Below are 21815 nucleotides of genomic sequence, written 5' to 3'. Positions count from 1 at the left end.
GGAGAGTGTAAGGAATAGTTCTACAGGTACAGGCACTACAAGAGAGTACATGAGTGGGCAGTGCACCTGTGTGTACATGAACACATGAGCATGCATGAGCGTGTATGCAAGTGGGGGAAGAAGGGAACACTTACAAATTTAATATGCAATTTGAATGGCTGAATGAGGACAGGAAAAGAAGACATTTATCACTTGAGCACTTCTAGCACACATTACAAGTATACGTGGAAACAGCCATGGCTCAACTGCTCTGTACAATGGTAAAATGCAAAATTTAAAGTAATTGTTACGGGGTTTTAACCTTTTTATGCAGCTATTTACTTCTGAAAACCAGACTTCAGAGCAGACTCTCTATATATTGGGCTCATTCAGTACATTTCTGTTGGAGGAACTCTGCCTTTGTAACCAGACAGCACCACCAGTTTCTGGTGACAAGAGGCTCTGAACAGGTACGTTGCGAGGGTTTAGGTATGGATACTTGCCTCCAATCAAAGCTGGGAACAAGCACCAAGCACTACAGCTCTGCCAGTTCTCCCCCAGCTCCCATCTAGGCTCATTCATGTTTCCAACACAACCAAGAGTTTGTCAATTTTAGCAGGCACAGAAACCTTACCTACAGCATCCTGCAACATAATCTTGAGTTTCACTGCTTCTAAATTGAAGCTATTCTCTCCCCAGGATTAAGCTAGGAGACAGGACAGGCAGGCTGACACACCCAGACATCCCTAAAATAACAGGGTTTTTAGAAATTTTGCTGGAGTTTAATTTTCAGTATTTCTCCCAGGCAACTTCTAAGGATATTTGGACAAACAGAGTTCAGCTGGGATAATACAAAGCTTTTGCTTTACAATCTGCAGTGTGCATATGAACCAGTGGATCTCCAAAACAGATTTGTCTTGGGAAAGGGGTATAGGAAAAGATAGTGTCAGGCTGCTCTTGTAGGCCAGGTAGATCAGAGTTGAATCTCTTTTACAGCTTCTGTTGCTCACCTAGTCAACAAGCCTTACATAGACAACTGTTAAACAAGGCTGCTTCTAACCAGCGCCTTGCAAAACAATGTGGACATTGACAGTATTAGAGCTGTAAGAAAGGAAAACTGCAAAGAACAATTGGGAGGTAAAGGAAGGATAAAATAAAGAGATCATCAAGTTTATGTTTAAGTAGCTTCCCCACCCCACTGGTGAATTATAGGAACCTGCTGCAGAAATGCTGAACTAATGTATGGAACCCATAACCTCAAGTGCATAGATAATCCTTTTCTTGTCCAAAAGGCTAAAAATCCACTCACCTCTAGGACTACAAGATGAAAAATGCACCACACTGAGTAGGACATTAAATACCACAGGAAAATCTGTTTTAGTGGCCAGTGCTAATCAATAGCACTAGCATTAAGTTAGGCACCAGCCAGGTCTCTCTCACTCAGTCACACTACTCAACAGCTTTGTGACATGGTCTCAAAAAATTTACTTGTTTATAGAGGGAGGAGAATAAAACAGTATAAAGTCATGCTCCATTCTAAATCCACCAATAGGATGTGTGCCTCTCTAGCAATTAAAACAACAAAACAAAACCCAGCAACTTTGAAAGCTCTCAAGTTTCTATAGTTTTTATAATATGACTTGCAAAAATCAGAGAAAGCATCTGATACCACTGCATTCAGAGCTCAGAAAGAAATGTCTGTTGCTGGATCAGAGCCCTGCTAATGGTATGAGGGAAGTGGAAGGGGACAACATACAACAAGGGCAGCTTCAGGCCCTAGAAAACAAGGCAGGCTTTTAAGTTCTATTTCCCAGGTGCAGACTGTTGACACCAGAAAGTGGAATGCATAAGTGGGACATGCAGTAAGACCTATAATGTACAAATCCAAAACTCTGTAGCATCAGTATTTTTATATGTGAGAGATAACAGGTGCAAGCAAAAGAGAAACTTGTGCAGAAGAGTTTCCGCAAGATCCTCTCTTGCAGGATCAAGATGGGACCAAGGAATGAGCGACATATTACCCATGAACTCTGAAAGCAGAATCACTTACCTAATGCTGTCACCATCACACTGACAGGTGCAGATCTTCTCTCCACCACCTTATGCCAACTCCCGTTATGCAGTGGCACCCAGACAGCCGCTTGGCAGAAGTAGTAGCCAGAGTCTCCCACATCCACATCACGTACCAACAGGCGATAGGAGTTCCTATCAACATGGCTCAGGCTGATGAGAGTTGAATCACTGACAACAGAATCATGGTTCATGCTCAGCAAAACCTGAGCATCTGACAAGGTAGCATCAGGTGATGCAGAAAAATACCACATCACCTCTGCTTGGAAAATACCACTCCGGTCTGTTGTGATGTTGCATGTAAGATCCAGGGAATCTCTTTCAGTCACAGACACATTGCTTGTTGAGATGACCACATCTAGAGCTTAGAAATGAAGAGATAAAAATTAAAAAAAAAAATTACTTTGTTTTTAAAGCCCACTGTAACTTATTCAGGACTTTATATTCTATTACAGAAGCTTTTGAAACTGCTCAGTAGCCTTACCTTCAAATGTCTGCAGTATATTGAGCTACATGATCTCAGGTGTGTTGCAGAGACATGAAACAAAAGCAAACAGAAGGCAGCAATAACTCTTTATACTGCCAACTCCTCCACTTACTGCTCTGACCAACACTCACTGTAGACTTTAAAGCAATGCCAATAGCCACTTAAAATACACCTGTTCTCCTCCACTGGCCACTATTTTTATGGCCAGCACATATGGTCATTAGCCAGCATTCAAATGGAACCTTCTGCATTCTGCAGGTTATCAGGCTAGCCACAGCTTGTTAAAAGAAACCCACGGAATGAAAGTTTCAAGACCAGGAGTAGAAAAGCTGGCCTTAGTTACTGGTTAGAGGTGAAACAGGGATGCTGTATGTGTTGTTTGCAAACCTCAATGCAAATCATTCACCAGGTCACCACGTCTTCACTTGCTCATTCCCTCATTCTACATTGCCTAAAGATTAGATATGGATCTCAGCACAGCACCACTCCCACAGTTTGGAATGCAGCTGCTCTTAAAGTCTCAACTGAGACCAGTAGACAGGGCTGCTAGAGCAGTGGCTCTTCCCAGAAGATCTATGACAAAGACCAAAAGCAATAATACAGATTGCTGCCTTAAACAGGCAGCCATGACTCTGGTGCAAATTGGTGACTTCTATGTAAAACTATGTTCTATTATATAATAGGTACCCATCTGTAAAAGCTTTCTAGGATTATCATCAGGAATGAGAGACAACTTCTGTCTTCATGAAATAGTGACAGGCATTCAGAATCTGGCAGTGAATGCATACAGAAGAACTCTAAAAAAAGAGTTTACCCATACATATATTCTCAAATGCTTTTTTTGTTGTTGTTACAGACATGTCTAAAGGCCTCAGTTATGTACCTATTGTGCAAAGCACTATTAAAAAAAGACATACAAGAACAAAGTTGGGCCCATAGACATCATGATTTTAGGAGACAGAAGTGATGAGCAAGTGGATAGAAGAGCAACAGAAAAAAAACCCTACTACACAGTTACACAAGTAACCTGTGCATGACTTTGTTAGAGATGTTAATTCATCTTTTAGTTTGTGATTTTTAATTTTGTTTCTACAGATTTAACTCTACAGGTTACAGCAGGTGAGAATGAGGGAAGTGAAACTACCAGGCATAACTGATTGTTTCATTTAAAACTTCAAGTTGCATTTACAACTTCAAGTCCTACTACAGGATGCATGGGTAAAAATTCCCACGTTTTGCTGGAGTGTAACCTATCCCATTTAGCATAACTTTAAAAAAAGCCTCCATGCCCCAACAGAGTGCCAGTGCCTGAACTAAAAAGGAAGGCAAATACTTCACTAACAAACAAAAAACAAACACAAAGAAAACCACACATCCAAACCACATTAAAAAACTGCACTGGTGCTGGCTATCTTCCTGGTTTTAGCCATTGATTAAACCCTACCTACTTAAACCAAGCTCTTCAAAAGTGTGACAAAATGGAGAATTACAACTCTTAATTAAGCAAGTCCTGCCTCAGCAGAAAGCACCTGCAAGCTTTACTGCGTAACAGGCACCCTGAAAAAGAGGACACAGATTGATCCTGTCAGATTTCACAGTCTAAGTACCATCAAGGTACTAAAACTACATCCAGATGAGATACCAAGAAAAACCCAGCAGTTCTGGTTTCTTCCTATAGCGATTAAAGGATTACAAAACTGAAAAGATAGCCTTTGAAGTGTCTGAACACTTTTAAAATTGCGTCATAATCTCACATTTCTGACGTACCATCACTGCCTGTTTTTCCACCTTTTGAGTATCAAGATGCATCACCCCTCACTTTCCCTCCTCCAGCTAGCACTGGTAATGCTAATACAATTAAGTGCTCAGGTGTATCTATTGCTGACACCAGTATGGGCAGGGATATCTGGATATCTTCTGCACAGCACAATATATATTTTTGTCTCCTTAGTCAAGAATGCAATGTTGTGTTTAACAGAATCATTATTGTCCTAGATCCCTGCCAACACAATGGAGCAATCAGACCAGTGATCCAGTGCTCATGATAAAAATCACTGGATAATTTGTCATGTTAAATTATCACTGCTTATCTTTTTTTTTTATGATTTTTTAATAAACAACATACAGGAAAGCTTCATATCTGTCACTGAATCACAAGCGACTTTTACAGGGGAAGTGCAGTTGTTTAGTGCCATGGGACAGCCCTGTGGAGTGAGAGAGCAGAGGGAAGGTTTGGAGTGCTCAGGGGTTAAATACAATAAGAAATATTAAAAAAAAAACAGAAAAAAATCTGACGTGAACTAAGCATGAGATAAAATCTTGATCTAGGCATCTAAGAAGTCCAAGTCAATGCTTCCATGCATCATCCCCCTTCTCCCCAAAATAGAAGCTAGAAAAAAATATGTCAAGCATTTTCTATCAGCTCAGATATAAACAGACCAGATCTCCAAACAGTACTCTAGGTTGTCCTGGAACACAACCTCATTTAGTTCAGCTCAGCCAGTTTCTGCTCTCAAAGTATCACAATATAGACAGCACTGCTGTAGCTACAAGGTGTGACCCCCAGCCCATAAGTAACACTCACCAGTGGGCTGGATTGCCACGCTTGCTATCTCCACGCTCTTCTCCTGAATCTTCTGCCATGAGCTATCTGCCCCTCTTACCCACTCACTCACAAGACATCTGTAGACACCCTCATCCACTGACAAGGCCTGGGACACAGATAACCAGTATGTGTCATTTGCCCCCGTGTCCAAGCGAATATCTCCATTATGGTAGCGCTCTTCGTAGCCAGGGCCTGGCTGGAATTTGCCCTCATGAGTCAAAGACAGGATATCGCACCAAGTTGATCCATTTTTGCTCTGCCAAGTCATATGCAGATGAGTGTGCTCTTGTGAGGTGGTAATTGCTGAGCAGTGCAGCTTGAAGGAGTCACCCTCAGACAGCCTGAGAGACACTGAGGAACGTGCTTTTGAACCACTCACGGATAAGCCATCGGAAATCACTATTAAAAAAAGATCAAAGACACAAGCATCATAAAACAGAATCAAAAAAAGAACACTCAAACTGACCTTTCCAGATATAAGGCAATAAAACTACCGCAGAGCAACACTTGGCCAATCATTCCTTCTTCCACACATAAATATATTCAAGGAACAAGGAAATTCAGCTGAAAATCCATTAAAAGGAAGTGCTTCATTTGAAACAAGCCCAGACAAGCATTCAAATTCATTTATCTTTCCCCTCACTTTAGTTTCTCATCCAAACATCATCATTTTGACTATTCCCAGCCAGAAAACCATCTTGATTTTCATGGGAGTAAAAGATAAAGAGACTTGAAAAAAATAGCCTCCTAAGTTATTACTGAAGAGCCCTAAATGAGAGAGCAAAGTTAGGGTATGACTGCAGTATCATCATGCTAAAGAGGAAAATAAAGATTACTTCTTTCATTCAGAAGGATCCCTAAATGACGCTATAAATGAGAGAGAAGACAGGCTGGTTTTTACCTGAAGTTAGCCTCTCTACCCAGAGGCTTAGGGATATTAAATATTTGCAGACATCTTCAGAAATCTTTCTGCTTAGTTTTCCCATTTTTATTTATGTCTTTACTAGACAGAAACAAGTAAAGTGGTGTTTATAGTAAACAGCCTCTCTTTGTTTCTTCACCTCACTTGCCTTTGCTATCACACTTCCCAACTTTTGATACTGGCTTTAGAAGAATTAAACAGAAACAAGAAGAGGAGGAAAAAAATAATCACAATGCTCATAAGCAACAGAAGTTCAACATTCTTTAGAGCACATCTATAATCAATATCAAAAACAAATTTAGAGCACACCTCACTCTTCAGAAATACCTTTCACTTGGACCTCCGCATCATAATTTCCCTGAACGGTGGCATCAGTGCTGGGTGTGGAGCATTTATATCTCCCTTGATCAGTTGGCTGGATGTTTCTAATCACAAGTTCCACAGCATCATTGCTGATCCGTCTCAGTTTGATATCCCCGTAGCCTACGCGGTTTTGGTACTCCTCAGAGGTGAATGTAGAATCCCAGGTACTCACTATCCGTAGGAAGTCAGTCTCCTGGGAGAATTCCCAGTCAAAGTTCTGTTCACTGGGTCCATCGTAGTCACTAACACTGCAAGGGATCTCAACCTCCGTTCCCACGACTCGAATAAGAGGACCTTTGGGAACCCTCACAACACGCCCTCTGCAGACGGCTAGGCAGGAGAATAGAGAAAAAAAACCACACAGTTAACAAAGGAATTACCAGGACAGCATAGAATAAGATTGGAAATCTCACTGCAGAAAGCTAGAAGTAGTAAAACCACTATTTCCCAGTAATTTGTAATCTCATTGGAGCAGGAGCCCTTAAACGCTCTATTTTTAGAGAGTACAATCTTTGTTTCATTACTTAACACATAAATAACAAAATACTGCAAGAGAGAAAACTATGAGGAGGAAGAAAAATAATAAATAAAAAAAAGTGAGAGAAGTAGCCATAGATCCAACGTGTACCAGTTTCTCTACTACAAGCTAAGTGCTATTCAAGATGCTTAAACACCACTAATAAGTGGTTTTCATTACTAAATTGAGGGCATAACTTAGCCAGACATTTTTATAAGACTTCTCCTGAAGTCTTATAAAAATGAACCCTCAGTAGAGGGTTCAAAGTAGGAAACTAATTCTTCCCTCGCTTGAGGGCCATAAGCACAGTAAGTTGACTTCCTCCAAAAATGTGCAGTCATTTCTGCCCTGAAGAGCCGTGGCTTTTCTCTAACGCAGGTGAGCTTCCTCACCTTCCTAATTGATTTGTAAGAGCAGATTTCAACACAGTTTGCTTGAACAGATTTGTGCAACCACATCTGTTTCTAGCACACATTTCCTCTTTGGTGGAAGTCCCAGAACAGGGCAGCATGAGCAGAGGAGGCTCCCTACAGATCAGAGGAACACACAGTGTTCAAGACCATGTCTGAACCTGTCAGGATGGACCTTGTCTTGCTACAATGCTAGAGGGACAAGAGCAGTTTTCTGCAGAAGGCTGGCAGAACAGCATGTTACTTGAAGTGTGATCCACTTCAAGTAGCTAGAGGACCTGGCAAAGATGCAGCAGGAGACTTTTCTGGTTGATTTGGCTCTGTATCCCAAAGTATAACTGCAGCAGTGTGCATGGATTTTAGCAGGTTCTTACTTCCTAAAAGAGCAAACCAATTTGATTCATAGTTTCAACCAGAGAAATCTTTTCAGAATGAGAGGGTTACCACTTAAACTCAGTCTCCACACATGAACAGCCTATTGCATCCCACCACCTCTGTATCCTTAGCAAAGTATTTTAGCAGCCAGGTAGAAGAGGAGAAGTCAGAACGCTGAAGGACAAATCTTGCTAAAACCAAGACAGTGGCCATAACAACACCAAAAGCAGTCAGACCAAAAGGCTGAGCTGATACCACAGAGGCAAAGCCAAATTTAAACAAACAAAACACCCAACACACTAAGTCCAACAATCCACAACTGCTCTAATTCACCAGCTACATTGGGACATGAACACCAATATACTTGCTGAGCCTTTCCCTTCCTATCACTCTGTATGTCTTCTTGCTGCAGATTAAGACCCCACTCACAGGCTTAGGACCATCATGCCAAAAGGTATCCAGGCGTCTGAAAGAAGTTAGTCTCATGGACAGAAACCACTAAACCACTAAAAAGTGTATTTTTATCCCCAGTTGCTGCTCAGCAAACAGGTGAACCAAGGGCTGACACTGGCTTTACCTCCCCGGTTCCTAACTCTTTGATTTGCACGCTGTTCACATGTACAGGCTCAGTCATAGAATCATAGAATCACAGAATCATAGAATACTTAGGGTTGGAAAAGATCTTAAGATCATCAAGTTCCAACCCCCCTGCCATGGGCAGGGACACCCTAACATAACAGTCATAATATTCCAATTTTGTCATTGCCATGACCTTCTGTATTCAACCTGAATACTTCATGAAACTTACTTGTAATGCAGACTGGGGTTAATCTCTCACCCCTTATATCCCTCTCAGAAGATGGTTATTATGTACTTGACCAAATGATTGACTAGCCCTAATAAGGAAGCTGGACTTCTCTGCACCATTCATATGGAGATCAGAGCAGAAGACCTCCACTATGTAATGTTCCACAATCAGATGTCTTTAAGGCTATCTCTCTAAACACAAGCACCATATAGTAAAATCATTGGTACATAAAAATAACTAACGAAAAATAAAGCTGCAGGACTCTTGATGTATTTCCTTACTAGGTCTTAAGTTGGAGCCCTATTCAATCTTTCAACTTACCCTCTTAGAGCAGCAGGTAAGCTTTAAAGTGCTGCCTGACAGCCAAACCACCTTCCAGCAGACCACTGTGAGAAGTCAGCACAGGATCTTGACTGAGGGCACCCCTCAAACACTGACATCTCTCTAGAAAATACTCTCCTGTGACACTAAAACAAGTAGACAACACTATTCTGCATGTGTCTTTACCTGTAGACCCACATATCACCTACCACCTACCTACCACCACTGCACTAATCCAACCTAGAGGTCACGAAGGCATGACTAATGTGGCAAGAGCTGCACATTTGTGTTTGAGATTAGCACCGACAGCTCAGTTTCTCTTCTTCCAATGTCACTAAAGACCATTTGACAGTAAATGAAGGTAGGGGGTGATTAGCACCTTCATAAGAGAAGGCAGGCCAAAGGGAAAGGTGTGGGCGCAGGGACTCCTCAATGGATCTGTTCAGAGACTGTAGCCTATTGATGTGAAGCGATGACTATCCCCCTTCTCACAGCACAGTTGCACAAGCAATTCCAGTTTAACACAAAGTTGGAAGGAGGGTAGAAGAAGAGGCTGCAGAAGAGAAGAGATCTGTAGCATTTATACTTTTATTCTTTGCAAGCAATAACATTTGTTACTGAGAAGATTAATCAGGATTCTTCTAAGGCAGGAGCAGAGTCAGTATCACAACGTAAGAGAATGAGAACTTAACTGCAGAGCACCTCCTGTGCCATGACTACAGGTAAGGAGGAGCATGTGCAGGGCAGACACTCCAAAGGGTGAGCTGCATTTCTAGGCAACCCAGGACACTCAGTATCTAGCAAGCTTGAATTCAGGGTTCTGTCTTTTGTGCTGCAACAGTGAACAGCAAGAGCATCCCTAGGTACTGAACAGAGTGTTATGTTCTTTGTTGTGCATCAGGGATTAACATTTCATGTAACTGCAGTGGAAGACACAGAGCTACATATACTGATCTTGGCAAGAGGTGAGTTCCATATTACTCTGGCAAAAAAAATAGAAGCTTTTACAAATGTTTTATTCTTGCAGTGCTCCATATTATTCACATACACTCTCAATCCTCCCAAAGCAACCCAGGTTCAGCATTCATGATGCAAGAGCTACAAACACTGTAAATTTGTTGGAAACATTTATTTTCCATGACACCTAATATATTTCACTGTTAATATAAGGTGACATGTTCATAGTGATTTCATTTGAATCTCATTTAATGGTAGTAACAGATGGAGCAGGACAGAGCAGTGTACACACTAGTGACAGAAAACAACATAACTTTGACAATTCAGTATTTTTCAGTATCACTGAGACCATCAAAGATTTGTATTTAGCAGGAACTCTGTAACTGGCTCGGCATCATAAACTGCAATGCTGGACATCAAACCCGCCTGAACACGCTATTAAAAGCCCAAATACAAAACTTTACCAGAACACCAGATGAAATTGCAATTTTGTTTTCCAAAACAAAAGATAATGGAGCTCCTGTAACTATGCCAGCACACAAACACAAGGGATAGGATTTGTTTCTTGGGCTCATTAGGTGACAGGACTACCAGGCAACACTGATCCTTTTGCAGGCTTAGGCCAAGAAACATCCAAAAAGTAGAGCAACCACAGAGCTGTCATGGCTGTTTGTCAAGCAGCTCAATTAGAGGATTCTCCCAAGGAAATGCATGAAATAATCTATCAGGAACACAGGCAAAGTATGGCTCAACTTAATAAACTGGGGCCTGCCATCTCAATAATACAGTGACAAGAGAGCCAAGACATAACTTAGGCATTTTGGAGCTAGTATTTGTTCCCTAGCAATGGTCCGTGAAATACTCACATTAATTTACCTCATCACCTAGATGCACCATCTCATTGCTGTCATTAAATGAAATCCTTTCAAAAACGGTATCAAGGAAAGCAGATGACTGAATAGATAGGTTGTGAAGTCAATCTGAGCACATTAAATAGCAACCTGTCATTTTTAGGAAAATCAAGAAAACAAGCCAGCAAAATTGTGCAGGATCTACAAAACAAGTGATATGTTTAAACTCTTCAACAAATGATACAGTTCCTCAAGAAAAGGGCTGGTGAGGATTTCCTCTTGCATTAGGGGCATTGCTCTAGATGAGAAAAGTCTTTCAGGAGCTTCATCTTCACACAGGTTCTGCACCTATGTATCATTAATGAAAGAAAAAGATGAGAAGTATCTGTGGAGTTGCTTGCAAGGCTGAGAAGGTATTATCATTGCAAAGGACACGCTTCTGCTTCAACACTCTCTTGCACAAGGTGCTTCCTCCACCCTGCACTAGACAGCTCTAATAAGCAAACAAGTTCTCTTAGCAGCCCAGAGGGGCAGGTTTGCTCTCTACATCCACCAGCCAAAGGAGAATGCAATGTGACATGCAGTAGGAAGCCAGTTAAAGGCAAAATGTAAGAGCTGAAGAATGAGTAAATTGGCTCAGACTAAGCACTCCAGGCTTTGCATCAGGAAGACTTAGAACACACAGTCCAGCTCCTCAACAAAGGCAGTCACGGGAGACACAGCAACAACTTTGCTGATGCCTTTCATCTCAAAAGAGTGTTCTGAACAAAAGGTCATTTCATTTGCTGACTAAACTTTACCACATCTGGGAAGGAAACACAGCAGTCCTCTCAAATTCACAACAGTTTATGACAGGAAAAAGATACCACAGCCAACTTAGCAAGTGGTGGTAATGACTTTTCCCTCCCTGAACCCCTCCATTTATTTTCAATCTAGGCACCACTTTGCTTCAGCAGTGTGTAAATGAGGGGGTTGAGCAGGGACAACCCTTCTAGTGCCACATAGGAGAATAAGCAATGGATTCCCCACTATTAAAGCTGTGCACTCTGCCTCCTATTTCTAGCAAAATCCCAAATGTCCCACTCCTGTCCTGCACTACTTAACTACATGGTTTGAGACATACTAAGCCATTTTACAAGTGGAGGAGGGGGAAAAAGAAATATTTTGATTTTGCATCTTGTTTTGTCCCACCAGACATACAGCCACACCTAAAAAAAGACTGACAGATTTTTAAGGCCTGAAAGACCTGTGGCATATCATCTGAAGATATCAGAGAAGAGCAAATGAAACAGTCCATGAGAGAGATATTTACATTGTTCTCTCCCAGGCGGTTAGGATTCTTTTTTAGATAATGTAGAGCTCTTATCAAAAGGAATTAGCCTGGGTGTAATTGCTTAAAACCCATTATCTCTATCAGGATGAAGAAACACATCCTGCATCTTAAGTGAAGCCTCAGAAATGCTATCAAACTGCAAGGCTGCTGGATTGCTCTAATCTCCAAAACCATCTGAGATATCTCAGAAAAGCTGTATCTCCAGCACCTTTCCTGCTGGACTCCATCTATACCATGTGGATTAAGATTCACATGAAAAGGTTAAAGCAACATATTTTGCAGCACAGTAATGACCTGTTGTCTTCCCCATTCACCCCTCACCCACTACCCCCAAGAAAGGGATTTCAAATACACCTAAGCAAACCACAAGGCTTTCACAAGGACACAGTTCTTAATTATCAGAGAACCACAGAATGGTTTGGGTTTGAAGGGACCTTAAAGATCACCTAGTGCCAACCGCTTTGCCACAGGCAGGGACACCTCCCACTAGACCAGGTTGCTCAAAGCCCATCCAACCTGGCCTTGAACAGTGCCAGGAATGGGGCAGCCACAGCTCCTCTGGGCACCCTGTGCCAGTGCCTCACCACCCACACAGTAAAGAGTTTCTTCCTTATGCTCAAATTAAACCTACCCTCTTCCAGTTTAAAACTGTTGTCCCTTGTCCTGTCATTATCAGCCTTGGTAAAAGTTTCCATCTTTCTTGTAAGATCCATTTAAGCCTCGAAAGGCTGTAATATGGTCTCCTCAGCTCTCTCCAGCTTAAACACTACCAACTCTCTCAGCTCTTCCTCATTGAAGAGGTGTTCCAGCCCCCGTCTGGACCCTCTCTAGCAGATCCATGCCTTTCTTGTGCTGGGAGCCCCAGAGCTGGATACAGTACTGCAGGTGGGGTCTCACCAGAGCAGAGGGGCAGAATCACATCCCTTGATCTGGTCACACGTCTTTTGATGCGACCCAGCATACGGTTGGCTTTCTGGTTTGTGAGCATACACTGCTTGCTCAAGTCCATTTTTATAGTCCCCAGTATCCTCAGTCCTTCTCCACAGGGCTCCTCTCAATCCCTTCATCCCCCAGACTGCACTGATAAAGGGGATTCCCCTGATCCAGGTGAAGGACTTGGCCTTGTTGAACCTCATGAGGTTCATATGGGCCCACTCCTCAACAGGTCTCTCTGGATGGCATACCTTCACTTCAGCAAATCAACTGCACCATTCAGGATGCTGTTGCCCACAAACTTACTGACAGTGCATTCATCCCCACTGTCTGTGTCATTAATGATGACGCTGGACAGTATCAGTCTTAACACAGACACATGAAGGACATAGCTTTTTCTCATCACCTTTTGGACAGTGAGCCATTGAGGGCAACTCTTTAGATGCAGCCAGCTCCTTATCCTTCAAGTAGTCCATCCATCAAACCCTTCTCTCTCCAGTTTAGTGACAAGGACTGTGCTAAAAGCCTTACCAGAGTCAAGGTAGATGACATCACTTGCTCTTATTCACCAAAGCAGTCACTCCATCGTAGAAGGCCACTAGATTAGCCAAACAGTTCAGTTATGATTATAGTTGAAACCTAGTGAGACAATCACCTGAGCTCAGCATTAAAACTAAACAGATTTTCCATCCTTCTCCCCTACTCTTTAAAAAAAAAGAACCACAAACACAACCCACCAAAAAAAGCCACCATCACTCCTACCCTAAATACACAAAACACACCAGCCACATCTGGCCCAGTTGGGCCAGATTAACATCTATCAAGTCTGATCTGATCTGTTCTGCCCAACAGAACTGTTTGGACCATATTGCTTTGGATAACTACATAGTAATTGGCTAGTTCAGATCTGAAAACAGCAGACAGAAGGCCTTATCTAAAAAGACAAGGATAGTAAGAGAACAGTACTTCACCATATAAAACACTGTATCACTGCAGATATTCAGCAGATCATCTGATCACTGCCCAAATATAATTGTTTTGGAAAAACTTCACTGAACTGCCTCATAAGAAGGAAGGCCTTCCTTTGCCATGTCTCACTGCTAAGGCAAATGCAACAGGTAGAATTGCTTCTCTTGCCATCTCTTGGGCTATTGGGAATAAAGAATTGTACAGCTCCACCCTTTTGAAGACCTCTTCCACCAAAGCATGCAAGCCATTTCAATTCTCTGCCAAAATGAGCTATGGGAATTTACTGTAAGTGTTTCTGTGGATTATACCTGCTACAATAAAAGGAGACCATAAACTACAGTGGGAGCTTGTAAGGCAGTAACCATGTTCCCTATGCAGTACTAATTGGAATTTAAAACACCACTGCCAGCTGTTGACAGCACAGATCCCACTGTGCACCACTTTTTCCCAGTCACTGGGACAGGTATGCTACTGGAAGGTAAAGCAAGGCATACAGCAGGCAGAGGGGAAAGGATAAGCCATCTAAAACTTTCCCAGCTGTGCAAAGCAGAAGGCTAGTTTGTCAAACAGAGCAGCCCCTGGCAGGCAGAGAACTGTGGCACCACTGGTCCAAACAGAACAAACATCTAGCAGACACAGAGATAACAGTAAAGATTGTGTTTTAGATTCCTCTGAGAGTCAAACAACTCCATCTCTATTTCCCTTCCCTACCACTGACTGACAGTTGAAGATAAAAGGCTGTATCAAAAGAACTACTTTTGATAAGCCCCCAGAATAGCCGAGAATAAAAAGGGAAGAAGAAAAAAAAGCAATGAAATACAAGAGTCAATATGCTGCTTCTTCCTGGGCCTCATCTGGAATACCTGTCTCTGCTAACGACTTTCATTTACTTACCTCCAAATAGTCTCACAAAACTCCATTTTTACCCTACTCTGGCAGAGAAACCCATTTAGGTTACCTGGTGACATCTGACCAAAAAGTCCAGGGCCTCTAGAGATGGCATTTAGACCTCCATGCAAGACAGGTGATTTTTTGGGTTTTTTTTTTTTGCCTCGGAAGTAATTTGTGCTGCCAGAGGAGACGTTCAATATGTTACATTCTAAGGAAAACAGTTGACAAAGCAGTAAGGACCACAACTCAAAGCTGAAGAGCTAGCACAGTTGGAAGCTGTAAATACTTGCAGAAATGCTGTATCTAAAGTATCTTCACGCTTTCTTTAGTGGGGAGGAAGACACAGTTTAAAAGCTGTAACACTAATTCCAACTCAAGAGGAGTGAAAACATTTACCAATTTTAAAAAAGTCCTCAAACTGGAATATATGGAATTAAAATAAGTGCTGTTCTGAAACATCATTAACTTGCATTTATCTGTTCTCTTAAATCTTTACCAAAGCAGTTGGAACTGTGCAGAGCTGTCCAAATCCATTCACTTTATACTGTCATTTCTTCTGGGCAGAGACTAACCATTTTCATTGCTCAAAATGCTTTCAAATATAGGAAGTGCTGAATCCAATAAGAAGTCTTTTACTTTTTATTGACAATTATACTGAAACAAAAAAGCAAAGAAAACAAAAACAAGTGGGGGTTTTGTGTGATGTTTTTGCAGGGTCATTGTTTTGCTTTGAGTTTTGGTGGGGTTTTTTTTTGGTTGGTTGGTTTTTTGAGGGGTGCAGGGGGTTTTGAGGGGTTGTGGTTTGGGATTTTATTTTTGTTTGGGGGGAGGGGCGTTTGTTCGGTTTCCTGCTGGTAGTGTTTTTTTGAGTTTTTTTTTACCTGCTTAAATTCGGTAGCACTCATCCACTGCAATTTAACTTAACACACCATCCATACCAAACATAGTCCTGTTTAAAGCCAAGTTAAATCTCAAAGGGATCAGAAGATGAGATTTAAAAAAAAAAAAAGCCATATGCTTTCATAATCCAGGTATTATTAAAATCTTAACCTCCACCTCCTCAAAAATTGGTTTTGGGGATCATTTCAAATCTCAGTACGCAGATACAAGTTTTCCAGCAAGCATTCCAGTGGATGAACAAAGGCATCAAGCAGGGTTCAGCAAAAACAGCAACAGAGGGAAGCCTGATTACAAACGTCAGCAGCCACAATGCTGAACAACCCGACACACATATTGGGCTCTCACACTTTCTGATGTAAATCCTGAAAGGCAGCTTCAGCCTGTCTGTGGTAGGAGATTATGGACGGAGGTGGCTGGGCAGCAAGGCTGCTGGAACTGCTGAACAAGGCAGCATATGGCACTGGCCCACCTTAGCTCCATGCTTGACAATTGATTTGTAGCCATAGGAGCCAGTGGAGGGATGGATCTCAGTGTTTATAGAGTAATCCTTTTCATCTGTAATTTAATTATCTAACAGTCCTACCTTCACTGTATAATATTTCACCAAATAATCTCCAAGCAAACAGCCACATTAAAAATGCCAACAACAGATGCACACAGAATGGGTGTTACAGCATGAAAATGAGTGCCTGTGCACACAGAGATTAAGTGCAGTAGCACACCTATTGCCAGCTTGGACAAATTAACCAACTAGACCAAACTCATACAGTAGGAGCAAGAGCAATTAGGAACACACCACAGGCATTCCTGTTGTCAGGCTTAGTGCTCATTTCACTTTGTCACACTGTTTCTTTATATTAAGATGAAAACAGAAAGATACGTACAGCCAGAAAAAAGGCATAAGCAAATGCAAAGCAGACAGTTTAGCTTGGGCCCTATCAGCTGGTACCCCTGTAGCTCAGGAGCCCCCATGAGGTCTTTACCAAGGCACCTACACCACCACTATATTCATACTGCTACCTGCAACCTAGAAAACCAGAAGCCAGAGTTGCCTGACCCCTCCTCTCAAAGCCCATAGATCCAATTAGCACTCAAAAGCCAATTTCAGGTCATACAGAGCAATACTGTTTAGTATGCTAATCTCTACGTAGCCTGCGTGTTAGGAGCAGAGATATTTTCCTCCTAGACAAGAAGGAATTGTACGCATGCGTGCACACACAGAATATGACCTAGGAGACATCAGGGCTCTTCCTCATTTAATACAAGATTTACATAACTAATTCTGTAACTGAGAACAGGACTGCAAGGTATTTACAAGTATTTGTTGCTGCTGAGCTTTTATTATTTGCTATGGTGCTGAACAATGAGAAGCTCTCTTAACCTTGAAAAGGCAGCAAGCCTGGTCTCTGGCATAAAAAAAAAAAAAAGAAAAAGCAGGCACGTGAAATTACTTCTGTTTCAGGAAAGAACATTTTTCATTACATATTTGTTTCCCTCTTGCAAAGGGGAGGATCAGCAGTTCGGAGGGGCAAAAGGAGGAAAGAGGTCCAGGTAAGAAAAAGATGAGAGGCCATGGACATTAAATGCCATCTAGAAGGTACAAAGAGTGTAACCTATACAGGCAATTAAATAAAATTACACCCACATGGGTCTGCAAAACAGCTGGCTTTAAAATAGGCATGCTGCAGCCCTCTTCATTATTTAAAGAAATCAAATACCAACATGGACAGTTCTGGAAACACAGCTTCACAAACAACATTCAAATCTATCTGGTTGATTGCATTAAGAATTCTGAAAAATGAGAATAAGGTATTAGATCAGTAGATGGAACTGAAGAGGGCTTACCTATTTACTTCACTGATGTTTAAAAAGCAAAAAACCTTAACCCCCATCACATAAAAATTTAAGACTAGCACAACTGTCTACTTTAGCACCTGGCACAGTCCAAAAGGAGAAAAGGCTATAGGGGGCAGCTGGTTCTAAGGCCTCTAGAATCTCCCTATGCATGTCTGGGAGTTTGTATTGGACGAGGTCTGGTTCCACAGGCTAAAGACCCAAGGGCACCTAAAGCACAGAAGATACACTTCCACAGTGACACGTCTGGTTCATTTACATCCAGAGAAATCCTAATTACACACTCAGATTGCTTCCCAGTAAACAGCAATGTGCAGAAAGTGGGACAGTCAGGAGATTCATCTCAGAAATTCAATCCTCACCCCAAGTAATATGGTAATGAAAATGCAACCTGCATGCTCTTCAAGGATACTTAAAGGGCTGCTCACACTTCACTTTAACTTCAGTGTGGAAATGGGAATTCTTCCCTAAATCACAAATGTAAACTGAGCCATGAACAAGTGTATGTCCAGTATCTGAAATCCACTCACACTTTGCAGTGTTGCTTATCCCTGATCAACAAATTTAACAGCCAAAATGTAAAAAAAGCGTGCAAGAGTCAAAAATTTGCTGGCAATCCTGGCCGCCAGAAGCTTAAAGGCAAATTAGCTGTGTAATTACCTGTCCATGCCCCTAAATTCTACCTCCAGAAAGCAATTCTCACACATGAAAATAAGTGGTATTGCATGCAGCTGCTGTTCAGTTTACCAGAAGATTAATTTTACTGCACAAAAGGAAGAGTTCTTCTGGAATAGGAGGGCAGGTAAGTGCATGTGAGCAACATACAGGACATTCGTAAACCAGCAGAGCACTCAACTACCTCATGCAATACATACGCCTGGTACAACTCTACTCCCAGTTACTGCAGTCCTGGAAGAGAAACAAACTCCTCTGTACTTACACCTTCAAGATCAAGCAGAAGTAAGAAACCCTCCCCTCTTGTAACCAAAGTTAGACAGTTCAAGAAACTAAGAGGTTCCATTTTCAAAAAACCCTGTGCATTAACCTTCTGGGGAAGCAAGTCTCTGTAACATTTCAGGCTCACAGCCCTCAGGCCTTTCTATCACCTCTGAAAACCTTGCCTGTATTCAATACAGGGATTTTATCTCCAGTAGCAGAATAGCAAGCTATTCTGGCTGTAGAAGTCCATTAGTTTTCTCATGTTCCCATCACAAACTGAAACTCTTTTCTCCCTTTAGATTACATGCCAGCAAGTTTTCACTGTTACCTGTTTTGATTAAGTCACACCACTTGCAGCAGCATCTACTCTTACCCCTACAGCCAACACTGAATAGCCTCCCCTGGTATACAGAGTAACACACAGCGCTACAGAATGTGACACACATTTAAACTTTGGAGGGTATGCATGCCATTAGACATGACAAAACCCACTTGTAGCCATGTAATAAGAGACTGTATCACATCATATCACTGCTTGGAGTCAAGTAGAGCTTGGCATTCAGCCATTAGCTGCTGATTTTCAGATAAGCATACCTAAATACACATCTTAAAATGTTTCTTGTTATTCCCACTCTTAAGAAATGTACCTCAGATGTATTGTACTTAGCTGCTGTCACTGGCATTCTGTGTATAGGAAGGTCAACACCACAGGTGATAAAAGAGGAAGGGAAAATTAACATGTGGAGATCAGCCAATATGAATCATCACCCTGCACATTTCAGAAGATGAAGCTTCAGAGGTAGCCAAATACAACACCCATGAGCCAGCTAATTCTTGGAGGAAGTATCCAAAGTTAAACATGAGGGCACTACCACCAACTTAACTCCAAGCTATGGATGTGAGATGTCAACCTCATGAAGTTTAACCATGCCAAGTGCAAAGTCCTACAGCTGGGTCAGAGCAATCCCAGGCACAGCTACAGGTTGGGCAGAGAAGAGATTCAGAGCAGCCCTGCAGAGAAAGATTTGGGGGTGTTGGTTGATGAGAAAATGAACATGAGCAGGCAGTGTGCGCTTGCAGCCCAGAAAGCCAACCGTATCCTGGGTTGCATCAAAAGGAGCGTGACCAGCAGGTCGAAGGAGGTGATCCTGCCCCTCTACTCTGCTCTTGCAAGACCTCACCTGGAGTATTGTGTGCAGTTCTGGTGTCCTCAGCATAAAAAGGACATGGAACTGTTGGAACAAGCCCAGAGAAGGGCCACGAGGATGATCAGGGGACTGGAGCACCTCCCACATGAAGATAGGCTGAGAAAGTTGGGGCTGTTCAGCCTGGAGAAGAGAAGGCTGCATGGAGACCTCATAGCAGCCTTCCAGTATCTGAAGGGGGCCTATAGGGATGCTGGGGAGGGACTCTTCATTAGGGACTGTACTGATAGGACAAGGGGTAACCGGTTAAAACTTAAACAGGGGAAGTTTAGACTGGATATAAGGAGGGAATTCTTTCCTGTTAGGGTGGTGAGGCATTGGAATGGGTTGCCCAGGGAGGTTGTGAATGCTCCATCCCTGGCAGTGTTCAAGACCAGGTTGGACGAGGCCTTGGGCGATACGGTTTAGTGTGTGGTGTCCCTGCCCATGGCAGGGGTGTTGGAACTTGATAATCTTAAGGTCCTTTCCAACCCTAACTATTCTACGATTCTATGATCATGAGACAAAACACTAGGATAGTAACGGGGTGTGCTCACTCTTCCCTAGGCATCTGCTCTTGGCCACTGTCAAGAGGCAAAACATGAGGCTGAATGGATCTTTGGTGTCGGCCTTCCCTCTCTTTCTATGTCTTTAGGAAGAAGGAGCTTGGAAGAAACACCTTTTACTACTGCTGCTGCACCTCAGTGACACCAAAGCTGGTGACCACTTGGTGCCCAGCAGTGAGAAGAGAGACAAAAAAAAAAAAATAAAAGAACACAGAATTTTCAAGTAACTCTTAAAAATCAGAAGAGAGGGAATCCTTTTGAGCATGAAACAAGAGAAAGGTGGGTAGAGAACCAACAGGACATTAAAACACCAGGAGGAGGAGAATACTGGTTTTGAAAGATACCCAGAGGGAAAATGCTTAATTGCTTCTTTTCTGCTCGTCTCCTTGCAGAGCTGCCCTAGGTTACGCTATTTAATAAGGCAACCTACGTACAAAATAAGTTGCTGTAATATTTGTGTGAACTTTGAAATATCCTGAAATTATTCACTATCACTTATAATCAACTTACACTGTTACAGAAAGCAGATTGCATTCACCCTAGGCATCCTCACATTTGGTATGCTAAGAACAGTTATGCCCTATAGTACATTGCTCAACAGCCAAACTTCATCCCAACAGAGAGCATGCCAGCCATTTTCTGGATCCTGAATGGATACACGCATCCAGCATAAGAACTAAAGACAACATTGCAAGTTGCAAATACCCATTTCAGTGGCAACAGTGCTCTGCAAACCAAGTCTCAAAAGTCTCTACCAGTCACTGCATTAACACAGCAACACAATTTTCACATCAACTTCAAATAAATTATGCCTGGCTGCAAAGACAGCAGCTAACAACATAACAATATAAAGCAGCATAAGAATAGAAGTGGAAAGTACACCACCAATTTAGAAAGTCGAAGGTGTTAAAATTCCCCTGGAAAGCTGTAGATGGACTTGGCCACAGACACTAGGATTAGCAGTTCACACCTTTAAACTGTGAGAGGATATTCTCAGTAGTACATTTTAAGTACCTTTAAGATTTCCAGCTAACAGGTGTCTCCCTGAACTGCCCTCTTCACTTGAGGGCAAACAGCCCTTGGGTTACAAAGGTGACATACTCAGTGCACAGGGAGAGCCAATATTTCCCAAAGGTACTTCTGATTCATGGTCCAGTTTTCTGGGCCTAAACATTGCTGTCAAATGTCCAGAGCAAGCCCCAATTTCTTTACCAGAAAATATCCTGGAAGCCATGTCCTGTTCATCCAGCCTTAGCACCAGAGATGATATGAACTGACATATCCTTCAGAATGCAGACACAAAACACACACCCATATGTAAGAAAACAGAAAAAAAACAATAGAAATGTGAAATACACTCATACCATATCAACCTATACCCAAGAGATGCTCTTGGCACTTACGCCTTGAACTTGGGCTACAGAAAATCTGAATTCAAACATTAACGAAAAAAGCGATAAGCAAGAAAGGCCCTGAATGCTGTGCAATATCAGGAAATTCCCTTTACTCTTATGCTTCATAACATCTGAAGATAAAATTGCTTGAAAAAGTCAGTGTTATATCTAAGCCCCAGTGGGCAAA

General features: G+C 42.1%; 1 protein-coding gene across 1 annotated transcript in view; it reads right to left on the bottom strand.

Annotated features, from left to right (window-relative positions):
• PTGFRN (prostaglandin F2 receptor inhibitor) overlaps positions 1-21815 on the bottom strand; it is a 65759-nt gene that overhangs the window by 26850 nt on the left and 17094 nt on the right. Inside the window, exons 2-4 of the mRNA XM_061454445.1 lie at positions 6391-6756; positions 5121-5540; positions 2030-2413 (exon numbers count right to left, since the gene is read on the bottom strand). Coding sequence (XP_061310429.1) covers positions 2030-2413; positions 5121-5540; positions 6391-6756 — 1170 coding nt within the window. The remainder of the gene's footprint in view (positions 1-2029; positions 2414-5120; positions 5541-6390; positions 6757-21815) is intronic.

Source organism: Pezoporus flaviventris, unplaced genomic scaffold (genome assembly GCF_033815535.1).
Source record: "Pezoporus flaviventris isolate CSIRO_AGI_PZ_B2104156 unplaced genomic scaffold, CSIRO_AGI_Pfla_v1 ptg000015l, whole genome shotgun sequence".
NCBI lineage: Eukaryota > Metazoa > Chordata > Aves > Psittaciformes > Psittacidae > Pezoporus > Pezoporus flaviventris.
This window is presented reverse-complemented; position numbering and strand designations above follow the sequence as displayed.